The 21,289-nt window shown below is 43.0% G+C and overlaps 1 protein-coding gene across 2 annotated transcripts; it reads right to left on the minus strand.

Annotated features, from left to right (window-relative positions):
- Positions 1-392: 392 nt before the first annotated feature.
- On the minus strand, positions 393-19,775 carry TM7SF3 (transmembrane 7 superfamily member 3). 2 transcript variants are annotated; one of them, XM_005507076.3, is made up of 12 exons: positions 18,874-19,775; positions 12,530-12,684; positions 10,621-10,771; positions 10,065-10,185; positions 9,100-9,271; positions 7,853-8,030; positions 6,478-6,564; positions 5,983-6,063; positions 5,075-5,227; positions 3,662-3,759; positions 3,135-3,297; positions 393-2,695 (listed from the first exon to the last, which is right to left on the minus strand). In XM_005507076.3, the coding sequence occupies exons 1-12, from the start codon at positions 18,932-18,934 to the stop codon at positions 2,433-2,435; spliced, it is 1,683 nt and encodes a 560-aa protein (XP_005507133.1). In that variant the 5' UTR covers positions 18,935-19,775; the 3' UTR covers positions 393-2,432. The 2 variants fall into 2 exon arrangements, with proteins under 2 accessions (XP_005507133.1, XP_064888650.1); XM_065032578.1 differs by lacking the exon at positions 12,530-12,684 and having other exon boundaries at positions 18,874-19,772.
- Positions 19,776-21,289: the final 1,514 nt, after the last annotated feature.

Raw genomic sequence — 21,289 nt, forward strand, 5'->3', positions numbered from 1 at the left:
CACAGCATAATCTCCAAGTCAGGATCTCAGAAAGTTCAAAACCCAGTTCTGCCACAGACTTCCTACACAATCTTGCAGATTACTTTCCAGTCAAGAAGTAGATGACAACCATTCCTTTGTTCTCTAGAACTTCATCTGATAAAGCTATACATATTTATTTTTAAAAGCCTCTTTGGACCATGCACTTCCTCACTAGCTTCATACAGAACATAACCACACTCTCAGCCTCTGGGTGTCACTGCAACTACAGTAAGAGGTCAGCTAAGCTCCCCCCACCTCATCACTTGAGAGGCTAAGAAATTTTTGAAAACAAACTATCCCTACAATACCAAAAGCAGAAGCCAAGTTGTAAAAACATCATTGAATTCAAAGAGACCCTTTTATTTCCAATATTCTTTCAAAAGACACCTTTATTATAAAAGATATAGAAAATTAGAGTTAAACTTGTTTCTTCCACAATGTTAATCACAGCAGTTATTAAAAAAACCCAAGGTAAACATGTTTTAGAGCATTTGTATATCCAATAAGTGTTTGCTACTTGCCATCAAACACGGCAAAGACACGCTCAGTATCAGTGCAGTAAGGGCAGTCAGTGAGCATCAGTCTGCCAGAGGCCAGGGAAAGAGCTGCTCATTTATCCTGTGTGCCACCCAACAGCACACTGAAGCAAGACCCACATTGCAAGATTTTCAGCCTTGCTCTGCTGTTTGAGACAGATATTCCAGCTCCAAACAATCATGGCATTTGTCTCTCTAAATATCAGATGAGCTCAGTCACCTCAGATACTATGCATTAAGCTTTCACACCTTAAAGAGAAATGGCCAGTAAACAGAGCCATCTTAAAATCATCAATTCCTTTCTACTACCAGCGTGTTTTAAGTTTCAATTAAGTTCCCAAATAAAGTTCTTTTGCCAGTTTCCTTACAAAGAGTTGTTTCTTACATACTTACTACCAAGAATTGAAAGTGGTGGCTGAAAACTTAAGTTTCTACCAGTAGGGTATTGACACATGGTGGTTCCATTCAGGTAGCAAAACAGCCATTCACCTTCTGACAGGAAGGACTGTGCACTTTGCTGCCCACACTAAAGGTACAAAGCAAGCAAGAAGAATAAGGAAGAGCCACCATAACCTGTATCGAAGTACAGGACACAAGACTTCAACCATCATGTAATGCATGACAGATCACCATGTAAACACTGAAGACTGGGATTTGGCATGAGGGACACAGGCAGGTAAAACCAGGGACAGCCTCAAGGCTCCTTGCGCGCTTATGTGAGTCAAACCCAGAACACTCCAGTTTGCATGTTGAAAATGGCTGTTTTGTTTTTAAGGAAGTGAATAAAGCCAGCACACAAGACTCTGACCCTCTGCTGAACAGAAGAGTGGGCCCTTATCTGTTTTTTTTGTACTACATTCTACTTCAGGCAGATACAATCTAAATCTGTACAGAATGCAATCAGTCAGCAAGGATCCTGGTTAATATTTTGCTAGCTGGATGCTGTTTTCACCCCTTAAAGGCAAAATTAAAAGATGAATTGATTAAAAATAAAAATAGTGTTTCAAACAATTCCAGGAAAAAACCTGCCATTTGCTACACAAAGAGCTTATTTAGTTTTTTCTTTTATGACAGCACCATCAAAAAAATATATTATAGCAGAGCAGAAACAAGACACAGGCTGTTCAGAATGAAAACAAGGGAAACCACTTGTGTTCTCTTAGCAGTCATCTCTGCACAGAGACCAGACGACCAGCTTTGTTACAGAACCATCCAAAAGCAAAGGAGAAAGTCTTGTCTCAGATCAGGTCCACTTCCCAAGCCCCAGTGTGCACACTTAGAACAGTTAATTCAGTGCAATTTAAATTAAAGTCACTTAGTTTAGCTTGCAAGGTTCAGTAATACTTCTTGGAAACAATTGTCTGCAGCCAGACATTTTGTACCTATGTTAGAAGGTGATGCTCCTGCGAGAAGGACTACACCTGTGTATGGTCCTTATCTCTCATCCCTCAATTTGTCAGACTGCTCACCTTCAGGAGCAAGTCAGGTAACATTTCAGCAGTGGTTTACACACTGTGAGGGAGGACACAGCATTGTACAGGTTGCTTTCCAAGGGCTGTTTTATATTTCACATATCAAAACTTCAAACTAGATCACCACAAAATAAATGCCTGTACCTGACCATCAGTATAAGATTCTACAGCTAGACAGATGCATGTTACAGCAGGCTGAGCAGGCCATTGAAGAAAGAGTCACAAAATGGCACGTAGTGTACTGGATAGATAACTTTTCTTCCACGTTGGGCAAATATGATCTTCTTATTAAGCAGGACAAGTTGTCAGTGGTAAATCCTGCACCACTGGCTGGCTTGATAGTGATCACTCATCTCACCATTGCTAGAGTCTTCCTCTCTGTTCCCATCAGTTATTTGGCAGGTTACAGAAGTAATGGAGTTCTTTCCCCAGCTGGCTGCTCCTTCTGAAAAAACTCTTTGATATGCAGTAGCTTGTTGTGGATCCTCTCTCTTAGGGGAGGGATATGATGGCTGGGGTCTAGGACATTGGTGCTTCTGCGCTCTCTTTCCCGCTTCCAGGTGAGATAGGGGTGTGGTGGAAAGGGCACTTCACTTCTCTCTCGGCGAAGCTGCACAGTTACTCCACTGAGGGCCAGCATTGTCCACACTGACAGAATAATGAAGTCTGAAAGAGAGAAAACAGATCCTTGTACCAAAGCAGAGCATTCTTTCCTTTCCCAAGCATAAACACTGAACCAGTTTAGCAGCAGAAAGGAATGAAGTATTGTCTCTGTGCCTGGAGTACATCCATGCAAAGAACACACAGGGAGTTGAGATGAGTCTGTTCAGTCACCATATTAGGCTGTCAGACTGCCCACTCTGCAAACTCATCAGCAAGGTGGCAGTCTAAGCCTCAGAAAGCAACTTTCACGAGGGCTTTTGTCACGTAACACCACTATTTCTCTTTGAGGACTAGAAATTATCACCTGGGTGTTAAAACTCACCCCATACTTACTGTGTTCTCCTTTCATCCCTTCTGACCCTCAACACTCACTGTTTGCAATAGAACCAAAAAGGCAATGTTTTTTCTTTAAAAAAACCCAAGTCTTAAGAGTAGCACTCACCATTTGTTTGAAAAGGCACGTTGGTGTAAGCTCTGTTGAAGTAATCGTTGAGGACCCTTCTGAGCGGGTTTAAGGTGATATAAGCAAGACTTGTGTAGATGTAGCAAGCAATAGCTAGGATCACTGTGTAAGAGCCTACTATTCCAGAGGCCAGTATGTTCAGCTAGAGAGGGAGAAGAAAACACAGTTTTAGGAGAGACTGAAAACACTCCTTACTTCCCACCTCCTTGAGGCAGTATTTTGTATCAGTTCCTCTACAAGAAACTGGCTGCACACACCCGTTATCCAGACATCCCATTAAAACAGCAAAAGCTGACTAAGTGCAACATGGCAAAGGGTCATTCCTTTGCTTATGGACCATTTATAGCACAAGTAGGGCTGAACAGGAACTCCCTAGAGCTGAGTCCTGTGCTGAGCTTCAGGAAGCTGGATTAAGACTTCTAGACATATCCCACAGGACTACATTTTGCATTAAGAAGTCAGACCCCTTCCTCCCTCCTCCTGAGAGGACAGTACAGACTACTTACAATTCTCAGACAGCCAACAAAAAGCACTGGTATCATCAAAGCTACAGAAGAAAAGGTCACCCAGAACACAACATCATCACGGAAGACCCTGTAGTCTCCTGCAAAGACACCACAGTCCACATGTAATTTACTAGTTAGCAAAACATTTCCTGTTTTGTAACTGGTTGAAGGTGGGCTTTTTCCCCAAAGATTCTGTACATCCAGAAATCTAGAGCACAGTGTTGAAAAGCTTAGCTTTTGAGCTCAAATGCTGATTGTTTAAGATGGATTGTAACACAATTACTCAAAGCAAGAACATAAAAAGACTGTCCTAGTTGAGTATAGGTTCTGTACTCTAAGTTGGAACAGCAGATCTTGTCCATGAAAGATTTTTGATAAGGTATATGTTACTTACCTGGTAAGAACAAAAAGTACAAGAGTACTTGTGCCCAATAAGCCATTTTATTGCCTACAGAGGTTTATAAGCTATAAACATCTATCTTTGCAAGTTTGACTCTATAGTGCAAGTGCAGCCATCACAACACCACAAGGCAACAAACTCTTCTTAAAGCCAGAAAGGTAATGAAGTTGCTCAGACACTACTTTGCTCCCTCTACTTTCTAAGGCTTGTCAATTAAACAGAGGGAACAAGCTGAGCTCCAGCTGAATCACTGTTTTACTTCAATGAAGAGCAACCAGGGACTGCATTGATTATCACAATACTGTGGCTTGAGTCAAACACAGATGAATGGAGAATGAGATATTGCCACATCAAGGGATCTAACGTAAAAGAGTTTCGAGATTTAAAATTACAATAGAGGAAACAGTGTGGCTGATGCACATGTCCACAAGGGATTCCAGTTCAGCAGGCGTGCTTGCTTTTAAGTGATTTACCTATTGTTTCTCTTAGCAAAACCATTCTAAAGATCCTGATAAAGTTGATCCAGCTGCAAATACAAATTTGTCTCCTCGAGTGCAGTGCTCCCAGAATCTTGCACTGTAGCTTAGTGAAAGATAACAGCAAGAGCTCCTCTTAATCCATGATGCCTTTATGCCTGAAGCCTCCAAGTTAGACTGCAGATTTTCTACTGTAACTTGCTCCAGATAGAGAACCAGACAGATGGAGCAGAGCTGGTGTCACAGACTTCTGAGAAAGCATGCAGCTTAGCTGGTAAGAGCATCAGCAAGCTCTCTGCAGAATAAGCAGTTTCCTTTTCCCACCAGCACAGATTCCCGAGTAGTTTTAATTATAACTGAAGCCTTCCAGGTGTGCTGTATCTGTATTCCCCCAACACAGGAAAGGGAAAGTTAAACATCACACTCAGATAAACCAAATAGTAGTATTGATCTTATAGCCTTGCAGTGTCCCTGTAATAGAGCAGGAATGCTTCACTCAATAGCCAGCAATTTGCAGCAGAGCATTTCAGCACATACCTAGTGGAGTAAAGAAGACAGTCGATGAAAAGAGAAATCCCAGCACAAGTCCAATAATGAACATAGCAAGCAGGACAGAGCCAAATCTCCACCAGCTTGCAACCAGGAAAAAACCTCCAATAACTCCAGCTACTGCTGTCAAAATAAGACGCACTGAAAAAGAAAAGGGGAAATTCCAAACTAAGAATTGTGGCAACGCTACATAAGCTTCAGTTACTGCAATAACATATTCAACAGCTTTAGCTATGTGCTTGATTTTGTTACCCAATGAAAACTTTCTGAAAAAGAAGCCAAATGAGTACCATTATTTGTGCTTCATGCATTTCACTTCAACTCCAGCCTGCAACTGAGGGTGTGCTACTAAAAGAGAGGCACAGCACTGGAACAAAAGTCTTGCTACTATGTACATCAGGACCTTGAGTTCCCAGGGCAGTTATGGTTGCAACAGCAAATGCACACATATCAAAAAAGTAACTACATGAGGTAGGACAAAAGACAAAAGGAACTAATTATTGCCAGTGTAACAAGCAGGATACAGAACTACCATTCCATTTTACAGATGAATTCTGCATTTGATCTGAAACTGATGTTCAGCCATTATGAAAGTAGGAAGGAAGTATGTTGCAAATTTCCAGAGTTCCTGAAAACTTATATCTTCCTTGGATAGATACTAAAATTTGTCTTTTGTAGTTGCAGCTATTAATTCTGCATCACTATTTGATGTTGCGAGCAACAGTTACTCTTGTGTATTAAGCTATTACAGTAATCAGAGCTCAATCCAAGTACCCAGGTACACTCCTGTCCTTCCTAAGGCTGGCCAACAACAAGCACAACTGAGATTTTAGTTATAGTATTCATAACAACAATATTTCAGGAAGACTGTGGAGTATCCCAACAGATCTACTCACCATCATAACCAAGGCCAGTTACCCTCGTAATGAATACAAAGAAGAAGAATCCTGAGAATATGAAACCCATGAAGAATAAGTCTAGAGAAGAGGAGGTGGAAAAAAAAAAGATTTAGTATGCTGTCATATCACTTCATATCAAGCCCACTTCAGTATATCTTTGTGTTACAATGGGGAAGGAACACCTCAGCTCACTAGCTGAGAAGCACAAAAGGAAAACCAGACAACAACTGGACAGGGGTGTCCTTAAGCACTTCAAATAGTCAAAAAGTTACATATTAAATATCTATGCACGCCCAGCATGCACCCTAGTTCTAGGTTCCTGTTGAATAGCATAAACTTCTTACTCTGCTTAAAAAATCCAACCCTGTTAAAGCAAAGCAGTGGATCTAATTTACACCATAATCACTATCAAGTCATTCTTAGTAATAACATCACTAAGTTATATCTATGACATTCTAACCAGACACATAAGAGAAAAAAAATATTCAGTACCTGTTTTCCAGAATCTGTGTCCAAAAAAGCAAGTGAAAAGACCAAGAACAGCAAGAGCAGTGAAGAATACTTTGGTAGAAAGTTTGCCTACATGGAAAAAGAAAGGGGTACTAGATCATTCCATCTAGTAGTTCCAACAATGAGACTATGATAAGGTCCAGTTGCTGTCACTGGGTGCACTAACAACTTAATAGCTGCCACTCTGTCAGACACAGCATGGGAACAGATCCACAATGCCTGAACTAACAGTTATCTTGATATGATCTCCAACAGAATATTGAAGTAGTTCCAGTCTGATTTAAGAAATCAAGAGCTTCCATCTTAGAGAAGCTTCAGCCTTTTCAATAACAATTAGTTAAGTAGCTGTAACTTGCCATTTATAATACTGATGCAGCTTTACCTGAAAATTCTCTGCTCAGCTTTAAAAAAAAAAAAAAAGGGACATCCAATAATCTATAAAAAACAGTGCTAAAGGATTAGTGACCCAGGCAGCAGCTATAGTCTTTATCACTGCAGCCTTCACCCTCTTTAATATACTTCGCATACCACAACAAGGTCCATCAGCATGCTAGTATGTCTCACCTCTGTCTCGTAGGCAAATATCTTCCTTAAACTATTTGAAACAACAAAACCACATTTTTCTTGTTCACCAAATTAGTGAAAAGTGTTTTAGCCTCAACTTTTTGTCTCATGTTGTCGTAAGACAATACCAAGTTTGGGAAAAGTTACTGTGCTGCAGCATATGGTAAGAAAATAAGCAGGAGAACAAATCTCTATGAACCACATTCTACCCATTATTCTTCTCCCTTCCACAGGCATAATGAGTGGCAGCTTTGTTCTTCTTCCACTTGAATTCTATCACTATGTAACTTTTGTACAAAGCAGCACAACTTTGCAGTCATTTCACTATTGCTGGCATTATCTTCAGGCTTATTTTAGTTGACTTATCTCCTTTCAAACTATTTGTAGGTTACTGATTTCTGTTAGCACCAGCACAGTAAGAAAAATATCAGGCTGGACCCTGATCTAGTTAGTGTTCTATTAGCTTACTTTCACATGTAGCATCTATAGTCCTAGAAGTGATTTAAGATTACATATCCAATTCAAATGGAAAAACCCAGAGTGGCACTGCAGAATTGGAAGTTATATATTAGTAAGTCACAAATTAAACCTCATTTAAGTTAAGGATTTAATTGCTAATAGCTTTCCATAGTTTCTCAATCAAGAAGTAGACTTCATCATGAATTAACAAAACATATCCAATGTAGAACAAACAGCTCCTACACCTATAAAAAAATCTCAGAAGCACCATTTGACTTACTGGAGCACAAGCAGCTTGAAATGAATTGACAAGGACATACAAATCCCAACTTACTGAGGGTAGAGCAGTTATCTACTAGGTCAGCAAAGCTACAGGCATATGTATGCACAGGTACATATGCAGCAGACGTATTCCAAATAGGATCCCGTACTATGACATTGTAGATCACACCTTGTCCAGGAAGTGAGGAAAAGTAGACATTGGTCTTGTCATCATTTGTCAATGTAAGCATCTAGAATGGTAAAGAATATTTTTAACTGCAAGGAACTGCTTGTCACCATTACCAATAGCATGCTAATGTGTTCATGGAGCTGAGGCAATCTTCAGTAGCTCAAGGAAGATGATCAGCAAGAACTCCAGGCAAGAGCTCTCCTATCCTGAACCCTCTCAATACTACCAGTTGAAGCATTAAAGGCTTACAGGACAGACCCTATTTCCTCCAACATTACTGTGTTTTCTGACAGAGAAGACTCTCCCACTCATGTTTTGCTCCTTCTTCCCTATTTGAGGACACAGTTCAGGGGACCTATCAGTCTACTAATCCACGTCTGGCCTCTGAAGCAGGCAAGGCTACCATTCTACTCCCCAGCAAAACCAGACAGGTTATGACCACCAAGATTCTCTCACTCTGTCCCTTCCAGTCCCTTTGCTGGGCGACAGGTAAACATGCAGCACGTTTGCTCTCACATATCAGATCTCTTTATGCCATTACAAATTGTGCCCATTTCTAGGCCACTTCTACTATATTCTCCCCTCTTCCTTGTACTCCCTGCTCAATACTCAGCATATGAGGATGCCAGACCCCAGCATCTATCCGGCATCGTAGGAAACTATCCATGTTTGTCAGAAGTGGCTCTATTTCTGGACATGCAGGCACTCAGGGGCAGTACAGCTAGAGGCAAGCCAGAATCAATATCACTGAGGGAGCACTGTGGCTAAAGCTGTATTCAGCAAGCAGGAAGACAGCACAATAAGAGCTTGTTTAATATAGAAAAGGGTACAAGACATAGAAACATCTCACAGTCCAGTCACTAACATCTAACTAATATCAGAGCCCATTGCAAGAAGCCTCAGTTCTGTCACATTTTGGGCTCTGCTAACTAGCCACCTCTGTCCCAAGAGAGCAATTGCCATTTTGCATCTGTCACTCACTGTATACTTCCTAGTCAGAAATCCCAGATACAAGCAAGAAGCCTGAAGCATCAGCAGATTGATTATGTCACCATTAAAGGAAGACAAAGAAGAGAAAGACTAGATAGCACTCCTGCCACATGCCCAGTACACCAGTACTTCAGACTTACTTTAATGCCATTAGCTTTGATACTTTCCACCTCTGACATCTTTTGTATGTGGTTCATGAGTACCATCTCAGAAAGTTCATTCTCTGGCAAGAAGTACTGGTAGACATCATAGCACAGCCGCCATCTGGAGTTTTGACCAGTCCCTGAATCGCAGGATGGTGGGTTTGCTCCTCTACAATTAAAAAGATATCAGCTACATGCCCAGCAAAAGCCCTCAGATCTTAACATAATTTTTCAAGAGTTTCCTGTCTGAATTGGCACTATTTGGCTCCTGTTCTTTAGCAGTTAACACCAGCAATTAATTCAAAACTAGCTGTTAATGTTTAGAAGTACAGACTAGAGCAGTATTATGCAGAACCACTCTGATGTAGGTAGTATCTGTGCTGGTACCTGCCTTTACATTTACAGAGCCTTCCTGTGAGCTGGCATAAGGAACCAGCACAAGAATTCCAAGAAGTCACAACAGCCAAGGATCGCAGCATCACTATTTGGTTTTGCATGCATGCTATATATACAGAACATAGCTTTCCCCATTCTCTGGTGCCTGATATCTCAGGTGATAAGCATTCAGGAAATAATGCCTTACAACTTGAAGACAATGTTAAACAAAACTCTAGGTCATTATCATGCTTCAGTACCAGTAAAGGAATGAAACTGGCAATGATGCACAATTGCTCTTCAAACAGATTAAGTCATTCTGAAGAATGGGAAGACCCAGTATTTGCTGACTGCTTGCACATCTGAGGTTGCACAACCTCTCCCACAAGATGCAACTCGCAACTTTTATCTCTCTTCTCATGTATTATCTCTCCCCCTCCTTTTCCTGACTTCTCAGTTTGTTGCAGCAAACAAGATTTCTGCCAGCAGCTGGATGGTCAGCCCTTTCAGCAGAAACTGCTTTTATGATCTTGACCAAATGCACAACAAAGAAGGCTTTGCCCAGTGCATTGAAGTTTTTCACATACCTGGTATATCCCAAGTTTGCAGGTGCAAACTTGATGTGTATATCAACCACTGTATAGTCCAGGTAAATATTTGGATCCACTTCCAAGTCAAACTCTAGATTGCAGCCTCCAGGAATAGGATCTAGAACACAGAAAATATATCTTTAGTAGTTTTCACCTCCCCCTTACACAGCATTAAAAAGAGTTCTAAGACCCCAACGATGCATGTACTTGCTGCAGGCATTGTCTGCTTGCTGAGCATAGAAAATTGTCAGGTTATAGCCCTGCAGATAAGACAAGTGCTTTCACTCAGTCTAAGATAGGTCCTGACACATATGCCCAGAAGATTTCTAGTCTAAGGTTGAAGTCATGACAAGACCATAGAGCACACTGTATATATGACTTGCAATTCAGCAGTGACGCTAAACTTTTTCAGCCGATTCCAAAAGAATTTCTGGCATCTCCATTATATGTTCACACCATATAAGAGTATCACTTCTTAAAGGTCAACATTTCATTTCACAGTTAATCTGTAGTAAGCAGAGCTGGTATCCCTTAACAGGTAGTAAGAACATACCTTTCTCCATATAGGGAATAGAGATAGCTGTGCTGAGCACCTGGCTAGCATCTAGTGACCGAAGGTACCATGTACATACGGTCTGTTGAGGTCGAAGGATGGAAACCAGTCCTTTGTCTACTCCAGTTCCTGAGCTGTTCACAGATGGATTCTGGACAGAAACAAATTATATAAACAAGCAATTCTTATTGTCAAGATTTCTACCGCAGCTTGATGTATTGCATAGGAGTCATATTCCTGCCACAAAGCTGTAGGGCACACATTCCAGTGCCACTTCCCACAGATGAGGTAGTCAGCCATTAGCTAGCATGTTAAGAAAAAAAAAAAAAAGGAAGATGGGAAAGAGAAGCTAGGAAAAAAAAAAAAAGAGGCGAGCTGCCTCTGACACCACACACTGCCTGGCTCAGGCTCAAAAACCCAAGTGATAAGTTTGAGACAACTAAAGAGTTGACAACCACAAACAACCTGCAAAGAAATTTAGCTAGTTGAAGTCCACTGCTGCACAGCAGTGGACTGACTAGTAAAGGTGTAAAAGGATTGGAATATCCCTCCCAAAAAGTTGTGAGATGCCACTAAAGAGCATTCTGGCAACCAAAGTGCAGAAACACCTCACTGTCTCTATCAGAATGGAGATGACTGTATGACAGCTTGCTTAACGCTAGCCATGCCAGAGGAAAGTGCTTGAGGCCAGGTCAGCTACTGACCCAATGCCCACCATCACCCATGCTTTTCAGAACCAGGGGTCTTGAGGAAATATCAGGCAAAAGTGACAGTACCACACTCATGCAGCTGGAACAACCAATTGAAGTGCAGTAAAATCTGTTTTTCAGCATGGAAAATGTGCTTTTGTCCAAGAAGGCCACAGTTATCTGAGGCAACACCGTAAGGAAGCACATCAGACACGGCAGATTTTTAAGGTCTGGCTCAGTTCCATATTTCTAGGGGCACGCCAGCCCTAAAAGCAGTATAGCCATATTTCTGCAATCCTGTCCTTAGCCTGGTAAGGCACATAAATACAAAAATGATCTGAACTGACAGCAGAAGACTATATCAGTGGTAATCAAAGACTGAATAGTTGTAACAGTAATGCCTTGGCCCCGTAACCCTTACTATTTCACCAGTACAAAGATGACTGAGCTGGGTGACTTGTGTTACAGGTTATTCATCTCATAAGCTTCCAAGGATACTTTCTGGCACTCAGTATATTCTCATTTGGAAAATACTGATGAGGGAGGGAAACTGGATGGCATCTGTCAGATTGCCATCTACTACCTCCAGCTCAGTGTACATTCTGCTGAAATACCACTTAGAGCCTCACAGCACCATAAAAATCCACATTTTGGATTGCATCCCAATAATTATGGGACAACCTGAAGCTAGTGTACAGCTGTAGAAATGCTTATATTGTTGGCTAGAAGTATGAGCCTTCACTGGAATACTACAGAGGAATTTATCCATGTGCCACCAGTTAGATTCAGGACAAGCAGCTGGGGTAACAAGACATCATATCTGTAGTGATTAGATCCAAGACACACAAACAGCAGATACCTCATACACTACATATGATGACTTTGGGATGTTTAGTTATCTGCCAAATACTTATGAATCTGTCTTTAATTGACAAGCTGATAGGTAATAGTCAGCAGTCGTGACAAAAGCACCACTTCCACCCAAACCAAAGAGCCTTGAAACATTTTCAAGCCAGCTCTGAAATTCCTTCAAAATTCAATCCTCAAAAATAGTAGCTATGACATAAGCATGAGAAAAGATTTCTGAAGCTAAAATACTAAAAGCCATGCAGGTAAGGTATTTATATAGCTTCAGTTCTATATTCTTACATGTATCAGAGCCAAGTCCTTTGTTGAAAGAAAATTAGCACTGGAGAACAGAAGTGACACTCTTACCATACCTTATTAAAGGATATCACCACATCGTTTTTCTGGGCATGTACTTGAAAAATAACAACAGTCACATTGCCTGCAATGTGCCTGATTACAGCTTCCACTGGATTGGTCTGGTTAAGTAGCACATTTCTGAATTTTCCCAAGGACAGCTCAAGAAGACCTGCATTACAAAAAAAAAAAAAAAAAAAAAAAAAAAGACACTTTTTTTCTGTCCAGGGGGAAGCATTTACCAAGGGGAGCCAAGAAGCTTCCAGTAGCCTGAGATTAGTCAGCTGAGAACAGAGCAAGATGTTGGTTTATGCTGCTCTCACCCTGTAAGCAGTATTAAGGTTTTGGAGACTACCACACACAGAGCTGTACCTACAGAAACAGATACAGCTATATGCAGCCCAGCACTCACCCCGGCACACGGGGCAGGACTTCTGCCAGAAGCTCAATATTTGATACAGCTGAGCTCATCAGCAACACATAACAGATACAGCTGCTCAGCTCCTGTGATCAACAGCAAGCAACATTCACTGAAATACATAAGAGGATACTGAGTACTACTTGCTGTGTGGCAAACACGCTTGTATTAGCCAGTCAACTTGCACAATACCTGTTAGACTTCCTGGGTGAACCCCCAAACAATGGGAGCTGGAGTCAGCTTCTATAAAACAGTCAAATCCGTAGTTTGCATACGTATACTAACACCCTTTCAGCTATTTACATCTTTTGCTCCGACACTATTCTTGAATATTAGGACTGTTGGACCCCAGTTTCTGTATCTAGAAATCTGACTAATTTTTCCAAGACACTACCAAGACCACTTCTTACAATGAGCATAATCCTATGATCCACATGACCCAAGATACAAAATTCTTTGAGAATCAGCTTTGGCTTGTCATTCAAGTCCTGCAAGAAAGCCTGGTTTCTCCATACACTGGGCTCTTGAGGTACAAGGGATGTCAATGGAAGGAAGCAAAGCAGCCATATAGAAGTCACAAGATTCTTTTGTTGTTGGTTAGCAGGCAGACTAGATACTTGAAGAGCACGCACAGTGTCTCAGTTTCCCTTCCCCCCCCCCCAAATTCCCCTGAGAACACAGACAGTAGCCCAGCAGTTCTAAGACTTATCAAGACTAAACACATACACAGTACCTCCTCAAAGCAGCTCCCTCTTCTAGTGCAAACAGTTGATACTGTCAAGTACTCCAATAGAAGCAGAGAGTAATCAACAGCACCATCTCATACATGCTGCTGCTGCTGATGACTCAGGTAATCTCCCATCCAAAAAAAGGAAAGCATACAGTATTCTCATCCAAAGTTCTGTACTCCTTTCCTGTTATTTTTCACTCTCCCCTGCCAAGAACTGCCATTTTGGGCCAGCTTCCTTACTTCTTGATGATATGAAGTGAGCTCATGCCCTCATACTTCCTCCACTCACCTCACAGCAGAAGAAGAAAGGCAGAAAAAGTCTAACATCTCATCTTGCTAACTTCAACTCTTACATGCTTACCCCAAAATTTGATACTCCATCACAAATAAAACCTCAGGTGAAATATGGGGAACATAAACCACCCAGGAAGGTGATGTCCCATCATCTGCAGCTCGTGTAACGGTAGGAAAAGTTTGTATTCCAAGTTGTCAAACAGTAATTAATGTAAAATTAGAGCTACCAAAAAAGCAAGCTTTGAGTGTTCTTCAGTTTCAGATAGAGTCCCTGGTGTAGCATTCAGATATCTTCCCCTTCACAAGAACTTTCCTCCTCAGTGCTTAAGTTCTACCAGAAATGCAACTAGCAGCATGAATGCTAAAGAAAAGCATTCAAAGGCACACACTGTAATATCTATGCACTCAAACTTGGAGTAAGAGCTTTGAATGTAGGAAAAATATTTTCTTTGGTCTTTAAGAACTTCAGCACAGTTTCCCGAACTGTGAGATGTTCACACTTAAATGCTCTTTTACAGTAAAAGCTGAAACAATATACATCCTCTCCATGCTCTATGGCAGGGGTGTCAAACTTGTTTTCACCAGGGGCCACATCAGCTTCACAGTTGCCTTCAAAGGGCCAAATGTAACTTTAGGACTGCATAAGCATAGGACTAGCTACATTTACACAGTGTCAAAATTACATTTGGCCCTTTGAAGGCAATCACAAGACTGATGTTGCCCCTGGTAAAAATGAGTTTGACACCCTTGGTCTACAGCAAGGGGAAAAAAACTGCATTGCTCTGTCTTATTTCCCACCTCCACTCTGTATTCATACCCCAAGGCCTCTGCATAAACCAGAACAGATTCGTCAGCAAGACATACAGCCTCTACTTCAACATGATCATGAGACTCTAAATGTCAGAGGCACTGAAGATTAATTAGTGTGGTAAATTAAGGCATAGTGTTCTACATTACTGTTTGCATAATTGTTCTTAAAACAGTACATGTGACATACATTTTAAACCCAAGGCCGGATAGAAGAGCATAGATTCAGGCTGAAGAACAAGAATGGCTACATCTGTCAGACAAGTATTTTTCAGCTTGTTGTTCACATGCTCTTTGAACCACACTTCCAGCCAGGCTTGAAAGATGACTAAAAGGATAGTTCACAAGCACTGTAGAGCAGTAGAACCCTTTAAAGAAGTTTGCTGGAAGAGCATTTTTCCAGCCTTCTCTTTTTCTCTCATTTGAAAAAGTCACTGGCAGCGCTCTGAGGCAGAAAGGGAACATGTAGAACAAGACAAATTAACCAAATCACAATTCATCAGGCCCATTGCTACTGTAGGGTCTCAGAGAGATATTATACTACCTCAGCTATACAGAGTTCAATGTTGTCAAACATAACTTTGAAGAACAGATACCAAAACCTTCATGAACACATAGTACTGGCCCCAGCGTGCAAGCTTTTTTGGGCACTGAAGGTAACACACCAAACAGGACTGCAGATTCAGCAGCACATGCAGCAGAGATTCTGCCACCACAGAAGCGAGGCAGTTGACCCAGCAAGTCAGCAACAGAGCAAAGAACAAAATCCAGGCATCCTCAACTTTTTTGATTGCTTCACTTGTTTCAAACGATGGAAGTCTGCAAACACTTTGTAAGATGCCAGGCTACCCCCTCTCTTTCTCTCCATCTATATAGAAGCATTATGGTCAATGCATGTCAGAGCAGTTTTGGGTTAGATACAACGGAGGAACCCTCACTATTACAGAGATAATCAACTGAAAACATACTTAAAGGAAGTCAGCATTATTGAAACTGAGCAAGAGCTGAGCAAAGATGGAGTAGTGTGTGCTGCTCGGTATACAAGTACCACCAATACTAGAACAGGAGCACAGATATTCCCGCATATGAAAAAGAACTGACGAACAGAGGTGGGCAACAGTCTACTCTCTCACTCCACATTGTTTCTCTTTACCACAATAAAAGCAAACCCAGTCAAAAACAGCAAAAGAACTCAACCTCTCAGACCTCTTCCAAAATCAAAAGCCCTTATTCTTAACTTAAAAAAACCAACCAGATAGTCAACTCTACAGAGGCTCAGGATTTAATATCCCTTCCCTGTGACATGCAGTCTCCCCAGCAAATAACAGTCAGCTTGAACCATTTCCATTCTGAGTCAGTGCCAAGCTCTCGGTTCATTTGATGCTTTAAGTAAACCACATTTCCGTCTCCAATAGTCAAGTGCCATTCTCCATCACCAATAAACAGCTAATCATATGAGGTTCTTGATGACACGTAGCAGTTCAATTTCCATTAAGAAACATAACTGAAGAAGTGCCATTGCTGCCTATGCAGGAACCATCTTTACCTACAAAGCTGTGCTCAAACAGCATGTTTGTGTCAGAGAAAGAGGATCTCTACAGTCAAAGAAAATGCATTTCTACTCTGTGCCAACCAACTTACAGTGGATACACAGAATAACCTTGCATAAGATTTGAGAGCTGAGAAGAACCTTCCAGTGCAGGGAGTATATCAACAAGTAGTCACATGAAGACATTTATCGGAGATGAAATGCAAGGTCAGACTGAAAACCAGTCTGAGTAGGAAAAACATGAGTGCCAGCAGCCATGTCATATCAGACCTGCAGGACCATGCATATGTGGATGCAGAACAGAGCCCTGCTTCAAGGTGTCTGTCTTTCCACATGAGTAAAACATCAAACAAATATATCACCAAATCCACCTTCAAAAGCAGCAATATTTAGGAAAGCTTTAAACTTTAATTGCTTGCATATTGAGACTCATTCTTAGAGTTTGATGCTTAAAGCAGACAGTGCCACAGAACGTGGCTTTTCACCAACTGCAGCACTCCCATCCCAGAAGGCTATTCCATCCACCAAGTTATAGAGGTCATGAGGTCTTCCACAACTTGAAAACTGAAGGAAGTACCACCTGTCTCTCCTGCTTACAGTTTTCTTAATCCTGATTAACAGTTAGAACATGCAAGACCTGGCCTCAGTCACATTGCCAGCACTGTCAATTAAGATGTCAACTGTGCATCAGGGTAATAAGGCTTCAAGATGCAAGTGACCAGCACATTCAGAAAGCTCAACAGCTTTGTGTGAACCTCTTATTTTTAAATATTGTGTCTGCACAGACTACACAGCTAGCAAAAAGTTCATCCAGATAAGCTCCCTTTATGAAAAGGACACTGCTCAATCCTCATTACACTATAAACTTGCTTTAGTTTTTCCAACACTAAACAACCTGGCTTGGATGTAGCCAACAAGGCCAATTTCACTCCTATTTCAGGAAGGTGGAGCTCACTGTTAAGTAAGAAGTATGATAACACTTCTGCACATATACTAAGTTTGAAAAGCTGCAGCTCATCAGAATCCCAGAGAGTTAATATAAGCCATCATGGACAGATTTTACTTATCAGCACTTTTAAAATGAAACAGAATCTTCCAGTATTTGGAGATGGCAGAGCCCATCGCTGCAAACCTGGGCATCCAAGACTCAATAACCACAAGACAATTTCAAACAAGTGAACCATTAAGAAAGTGTCCTTGTTTAAAGGGCCTAATGATCAGCTAGATATAAGTACGCCAATTACACAGCTTATTAGCTTTTCATGAGAAAAATACTTTCCCCCTCCACCGTCAATTCTGCAAGGAAAGACGGCAACAGGCTCCTTCAAGGCAAAGCAGTTGGCTTAGTTCCTTATTCATTCTGCTTTTTTACATATTGTAAAAAAAAGTGACTCAACACATGACCCATCTTCAATCAACTCCAGGAGACAAGCTGTCTCTTCCACACCTGAGACTGATTCTTAACACTGTCTGCAGCCTTGCAAAGTATCTCAAGAGTAGATTTCTCCTTTTGAAAAATTAAGCTTCATTAGAGACAAGTTTAAAACTAAAGAAAAACTAAGAACAGGAAGCTTGCATCACCCCTAACATAAGGGACTGCTTGCTTATATCTGAATTATCTCTGATAGAAACTGATTATTTTTTCCTGTATTTGGAGAGATAAGAGCTTAACCAGAAAAAGGTAAGCTGGTGTTAAGTCTCCACAAGCTATACTCACTATAGTACACTTACCACTGGATGCTTATTTTAATCACCTGCAGGAACATAGGGGAATTAAAAACAAAACAAAACAAAAAAAAAAAAAAAAAAAACAAAACCAAAACCCAAATAATGTCAGATTACATCAGCATGGCCAACAAGTAATTTTAGGAACCAAGCTCCAAATTCTAGGGGGTTTTGCTCATTTCTTTAATTTTACAGGGACTGTCAATGCGCAATTCACAGGGTGCTGGGAGCCCACGACCACCTGCATGCGGTAAAAAAAAAAAGTTTTATTAACCTTGCTCCCTTTTTCATATAAACTCATGGGTAGTGAATGCCACCTTGTTTCCTCAGAAGGAATACAACTCTACACCAGACTCATCAGCCTGAGCTGTATCCCTGCAACAGCACAGTTAAAGTCAGTCTGGCAGATCTATGTAAGAGTTAAAATGATGGCGTTCATCGCAATTAAGCCGCAAAAAAAACGAAAAAAAAAAAAAAAAAAGAAGCAAGGGAGGGGGAGGAATGGGTTCTCCCTGCCCACATCAAAGATTAAGATAACCACGAGCGTATAACTCTTCTCCAGCTCCACAGACAGCTGCATCTTCACTTTGATCTTCGCTCTTGCTGAACCCGCCAGACAGCAGCGGGTCTCCCCACCGCCGCCTCTCTCCCGACACCCCCAAAAAGGCTCTGCAGGCCCCTCCTCGCAGCAAGCCTCTGCCCCTCCATCCTCCTAGACGTCAACCCGGCCAAAAACACCCCTTCCCCGGTACAAGCCAGGCTCCACCGGCCCTCCAGCCGCTTAATGGCGGCCACGGCCTACAGTCCGTTTCCCCCCCATTCCCCGCGCCACACTCACCCGAGGCACCGCCATGGCGCAGGACCCCCAAGAGCACCACGGCGTAGGGGAAGAGCCGCATGGCGCTGCGAAGAAGAAGGGGAGATGAGGCTGCGAGCGAGCCAGGGCGCTGAGGAGGGGCCTGGGCCGGGCGGGTCCTGCGAAGCACCGGAGCGCCCGCCTCCCGCCGGTGGCCGCGCCGCCTCACAGGACCCGCCCGAGCGGAGGCCGCTCCCGGCGCCCCCACACCCACCTGCGTGAGGAGACTGGGGTAACGGCCCCAACCGCCGGCCCCCACCGCTTTTATTCTCCCGAGCTGCGCCTGTCGACCCTGTGGCGGTTACTGGGGCGGGTGAGGGGCTTGGGGAGGTCTCCCGGTCAGGATGGGGAGGGTTGAACTTTATTTCTGAAATCTTTTTTTGACATTTTAATGCAGCTGCCGTTTGGTTTTGTCCTACAAACAGCTCGTTGGCCTCGGAGGCTCGCAAGCGTGTGTGTTTGAGGCGCCTCTGGCTGTGAAGGTGATTCATGGGCACATGATGGGAGAAAAGCGAAAGCAAATTAAAAGCCTCTCTTTTTTTTGTGGAGCGGGGTGTGTTTTCGCTGTTATTTGGGCCTCGTTTTATGCGTTTGCGTCATAACCTAGCTCTAAAAAGCCTAGGATCACCCCTGTTTTGTTTCTTTTTTTCCCCTGCTTGCTTCAATCCAGTTTCCAGTTAAAATGCATGAGGAAGCTGTCAAGAAGAACACAGGGATGAGTGCTGGTCCATGTTTACAGGTATTTCTTATAAATGGTGTACTTTCTTTGTACTTTGCCTACAACACTTAGGAAGGCAGCCTTTTTCAGTCCCCCTTTGCTGAGGTTATTTTTGTTTTGCTCAACAAGGTTCCTCTAAGTCAAAATCCATGAGATATCGGCAGTCTGTTTAGTGTTTGCCACTGTCACTGTCAGCCTCCCTGAGAGAGGCCTCAGTCACTCTTTATTCACAGCTCGGCTTTCAGACTGCTCACCCGTGGCCTTCAGTCACAAACAGAGCCTGAGCGAGGCTTGTCTCGTGCCATCAGTCTCACTTATTCCACGCTCAGTCTGGCATCCATCCCACTCTCGGAAAGCTGAAAAAGAACCTGCTGCCTTCGATAATAGCTGTAAAGCTGTTAAAAAACGTGTGGTAGGTTTTGGTCTACAGCGCAGTAGTTTCATGACTTGGCTTTTTAAGAGGACCATGAAGAAAACACACATCCCAGTTTACATGAACGTACATGTATGTGTAAAATCCTAAAAACTCCTAACCCCAACCGTGCCATCAGCAAAACGCTTTCGTCGGATTAGTTTGTATCGAGGCAGAGGGGAGCTGTAAGTAGCAAAAGGTTGTCTTGACCTGCATGTTGCTGCTGTGTGGCTGTACCCACAGTGTCACTGCCAAGTTGGCCAGAAGAAACTCCTGGAGGTCTCCAGCCCAGCTGTCCCTTCCAAACCTTCAACTTCTTCAACTAGATCAGGTTGCTCAGAGCCCCATCCAGCCTGGCCTGGAACGTCTCCAGGGATGGGGCATCTACCACCTCTCTGGGCAACCTGGGCCAGGGTTTCACCATCCTCAGTGTAAAATATTTCTTCCACATATCTAGCCTGAATGTCCACTCTTTTAGTTTATAGCCATCACTCCTTGTCCTTTCGCAGCAGGCCCTGCTAAAATGTCTGTCCCCATCTTTCTTACAGGCCCCTTTTAAATACGGAAAGGCCACTGAAAGGTTTCCCTGGAGCCTTTTCCAGGCTGAACAACCCCTACTCTCTCAGCCTGTCCTCACAGCAGAGCTGTTCCATCCCTCTAATTATTTTTTGTGTCCCTCCTCTGGCCCCTCTCCAACAGGTCCATGTCTTTATTGTGCTGAGGGCTCCAGAGATGGATGTAGGACTCCAGGTGGGGTCTCACCAGAGCAGAGGGGCAGGTAAGTGCCAGACACTAAATGACTGGCACAAATCAGAATTCCTCATTCTCCAGCCCATGGGCACAGAGGGGTCTTGCTGGCTCTAAGCCGGATCGTGGAGGATTCTGCATTCCCGGCCTTTCACGGCTCCCCATCTGCAGACTCAGCCCAGGGCTGGAGCGGAGGGTCCATGCGGTGGTGCTGCCTTCAGCCGGCGGCAGAGCAGCTGCTGCACAGCGAAGGCCGAGCGCTCCCGGGCACACCGGCCTTCCAGCGCCGGTAACACAGGAATTAGGCGTTTTTACCCTGCTACGATCGTGCGCGCAGAACGGTGTTTCTGAGAGAAACCAATAGGCCCGACGTGCCAGTTCCTCAAGACGAACGGCACCGCTGCAGCGCCCTTCCCTCCCCCGCCGCGGCGCTCCCCTCGGGGCGCCTCCCGCAAGCGCCCGTGGGCCAAGCCCGCCTCCGCGCCGTGCGACTGCAAGCCGCAGCCTGCCTGGCCCCAGCC

The sequence above is a fragment of the Columba livia genome, chromosome 1, assembly GCF_036013475.1.
Source record: "Columba livia isolate bColLiv1 breed racing homer chromosome 1, bColLiv1.pat.W.v2, whole genome shotgun sequence".
NCBI classification, from domain to species: domain Eukaryota; kingdom Metazoa; phylum Chordata; class Aves; order Columbiformes; family Columbidae; genus Columba; species Columba livia.

Bases quoted from the DNA above. Each gene is read 5' to 3' on its own strand.
- TM7SF3 (XM_005507076.3), bottom strand. From the start codon at position 18,934: ATGCGGCTCTTCCCCTACGCCGTGGTGCTCTTGGGGGTCCTGCGCCAT. The intron at 9,272-10,064 runs GTATGTGAAAAA...TTTTAATTGTAG, and splicing joins GCAAACTTGGGATATACCAG to AGGAGCAAACCCACCATCCT. The intron at 8,031-9,099 runs GTAAGTCTGAAG...TTACCATTCTAG, and splicing joins TCAAAGCTAATGGCATTAAA to ATGCTTACATTGACAAATGA.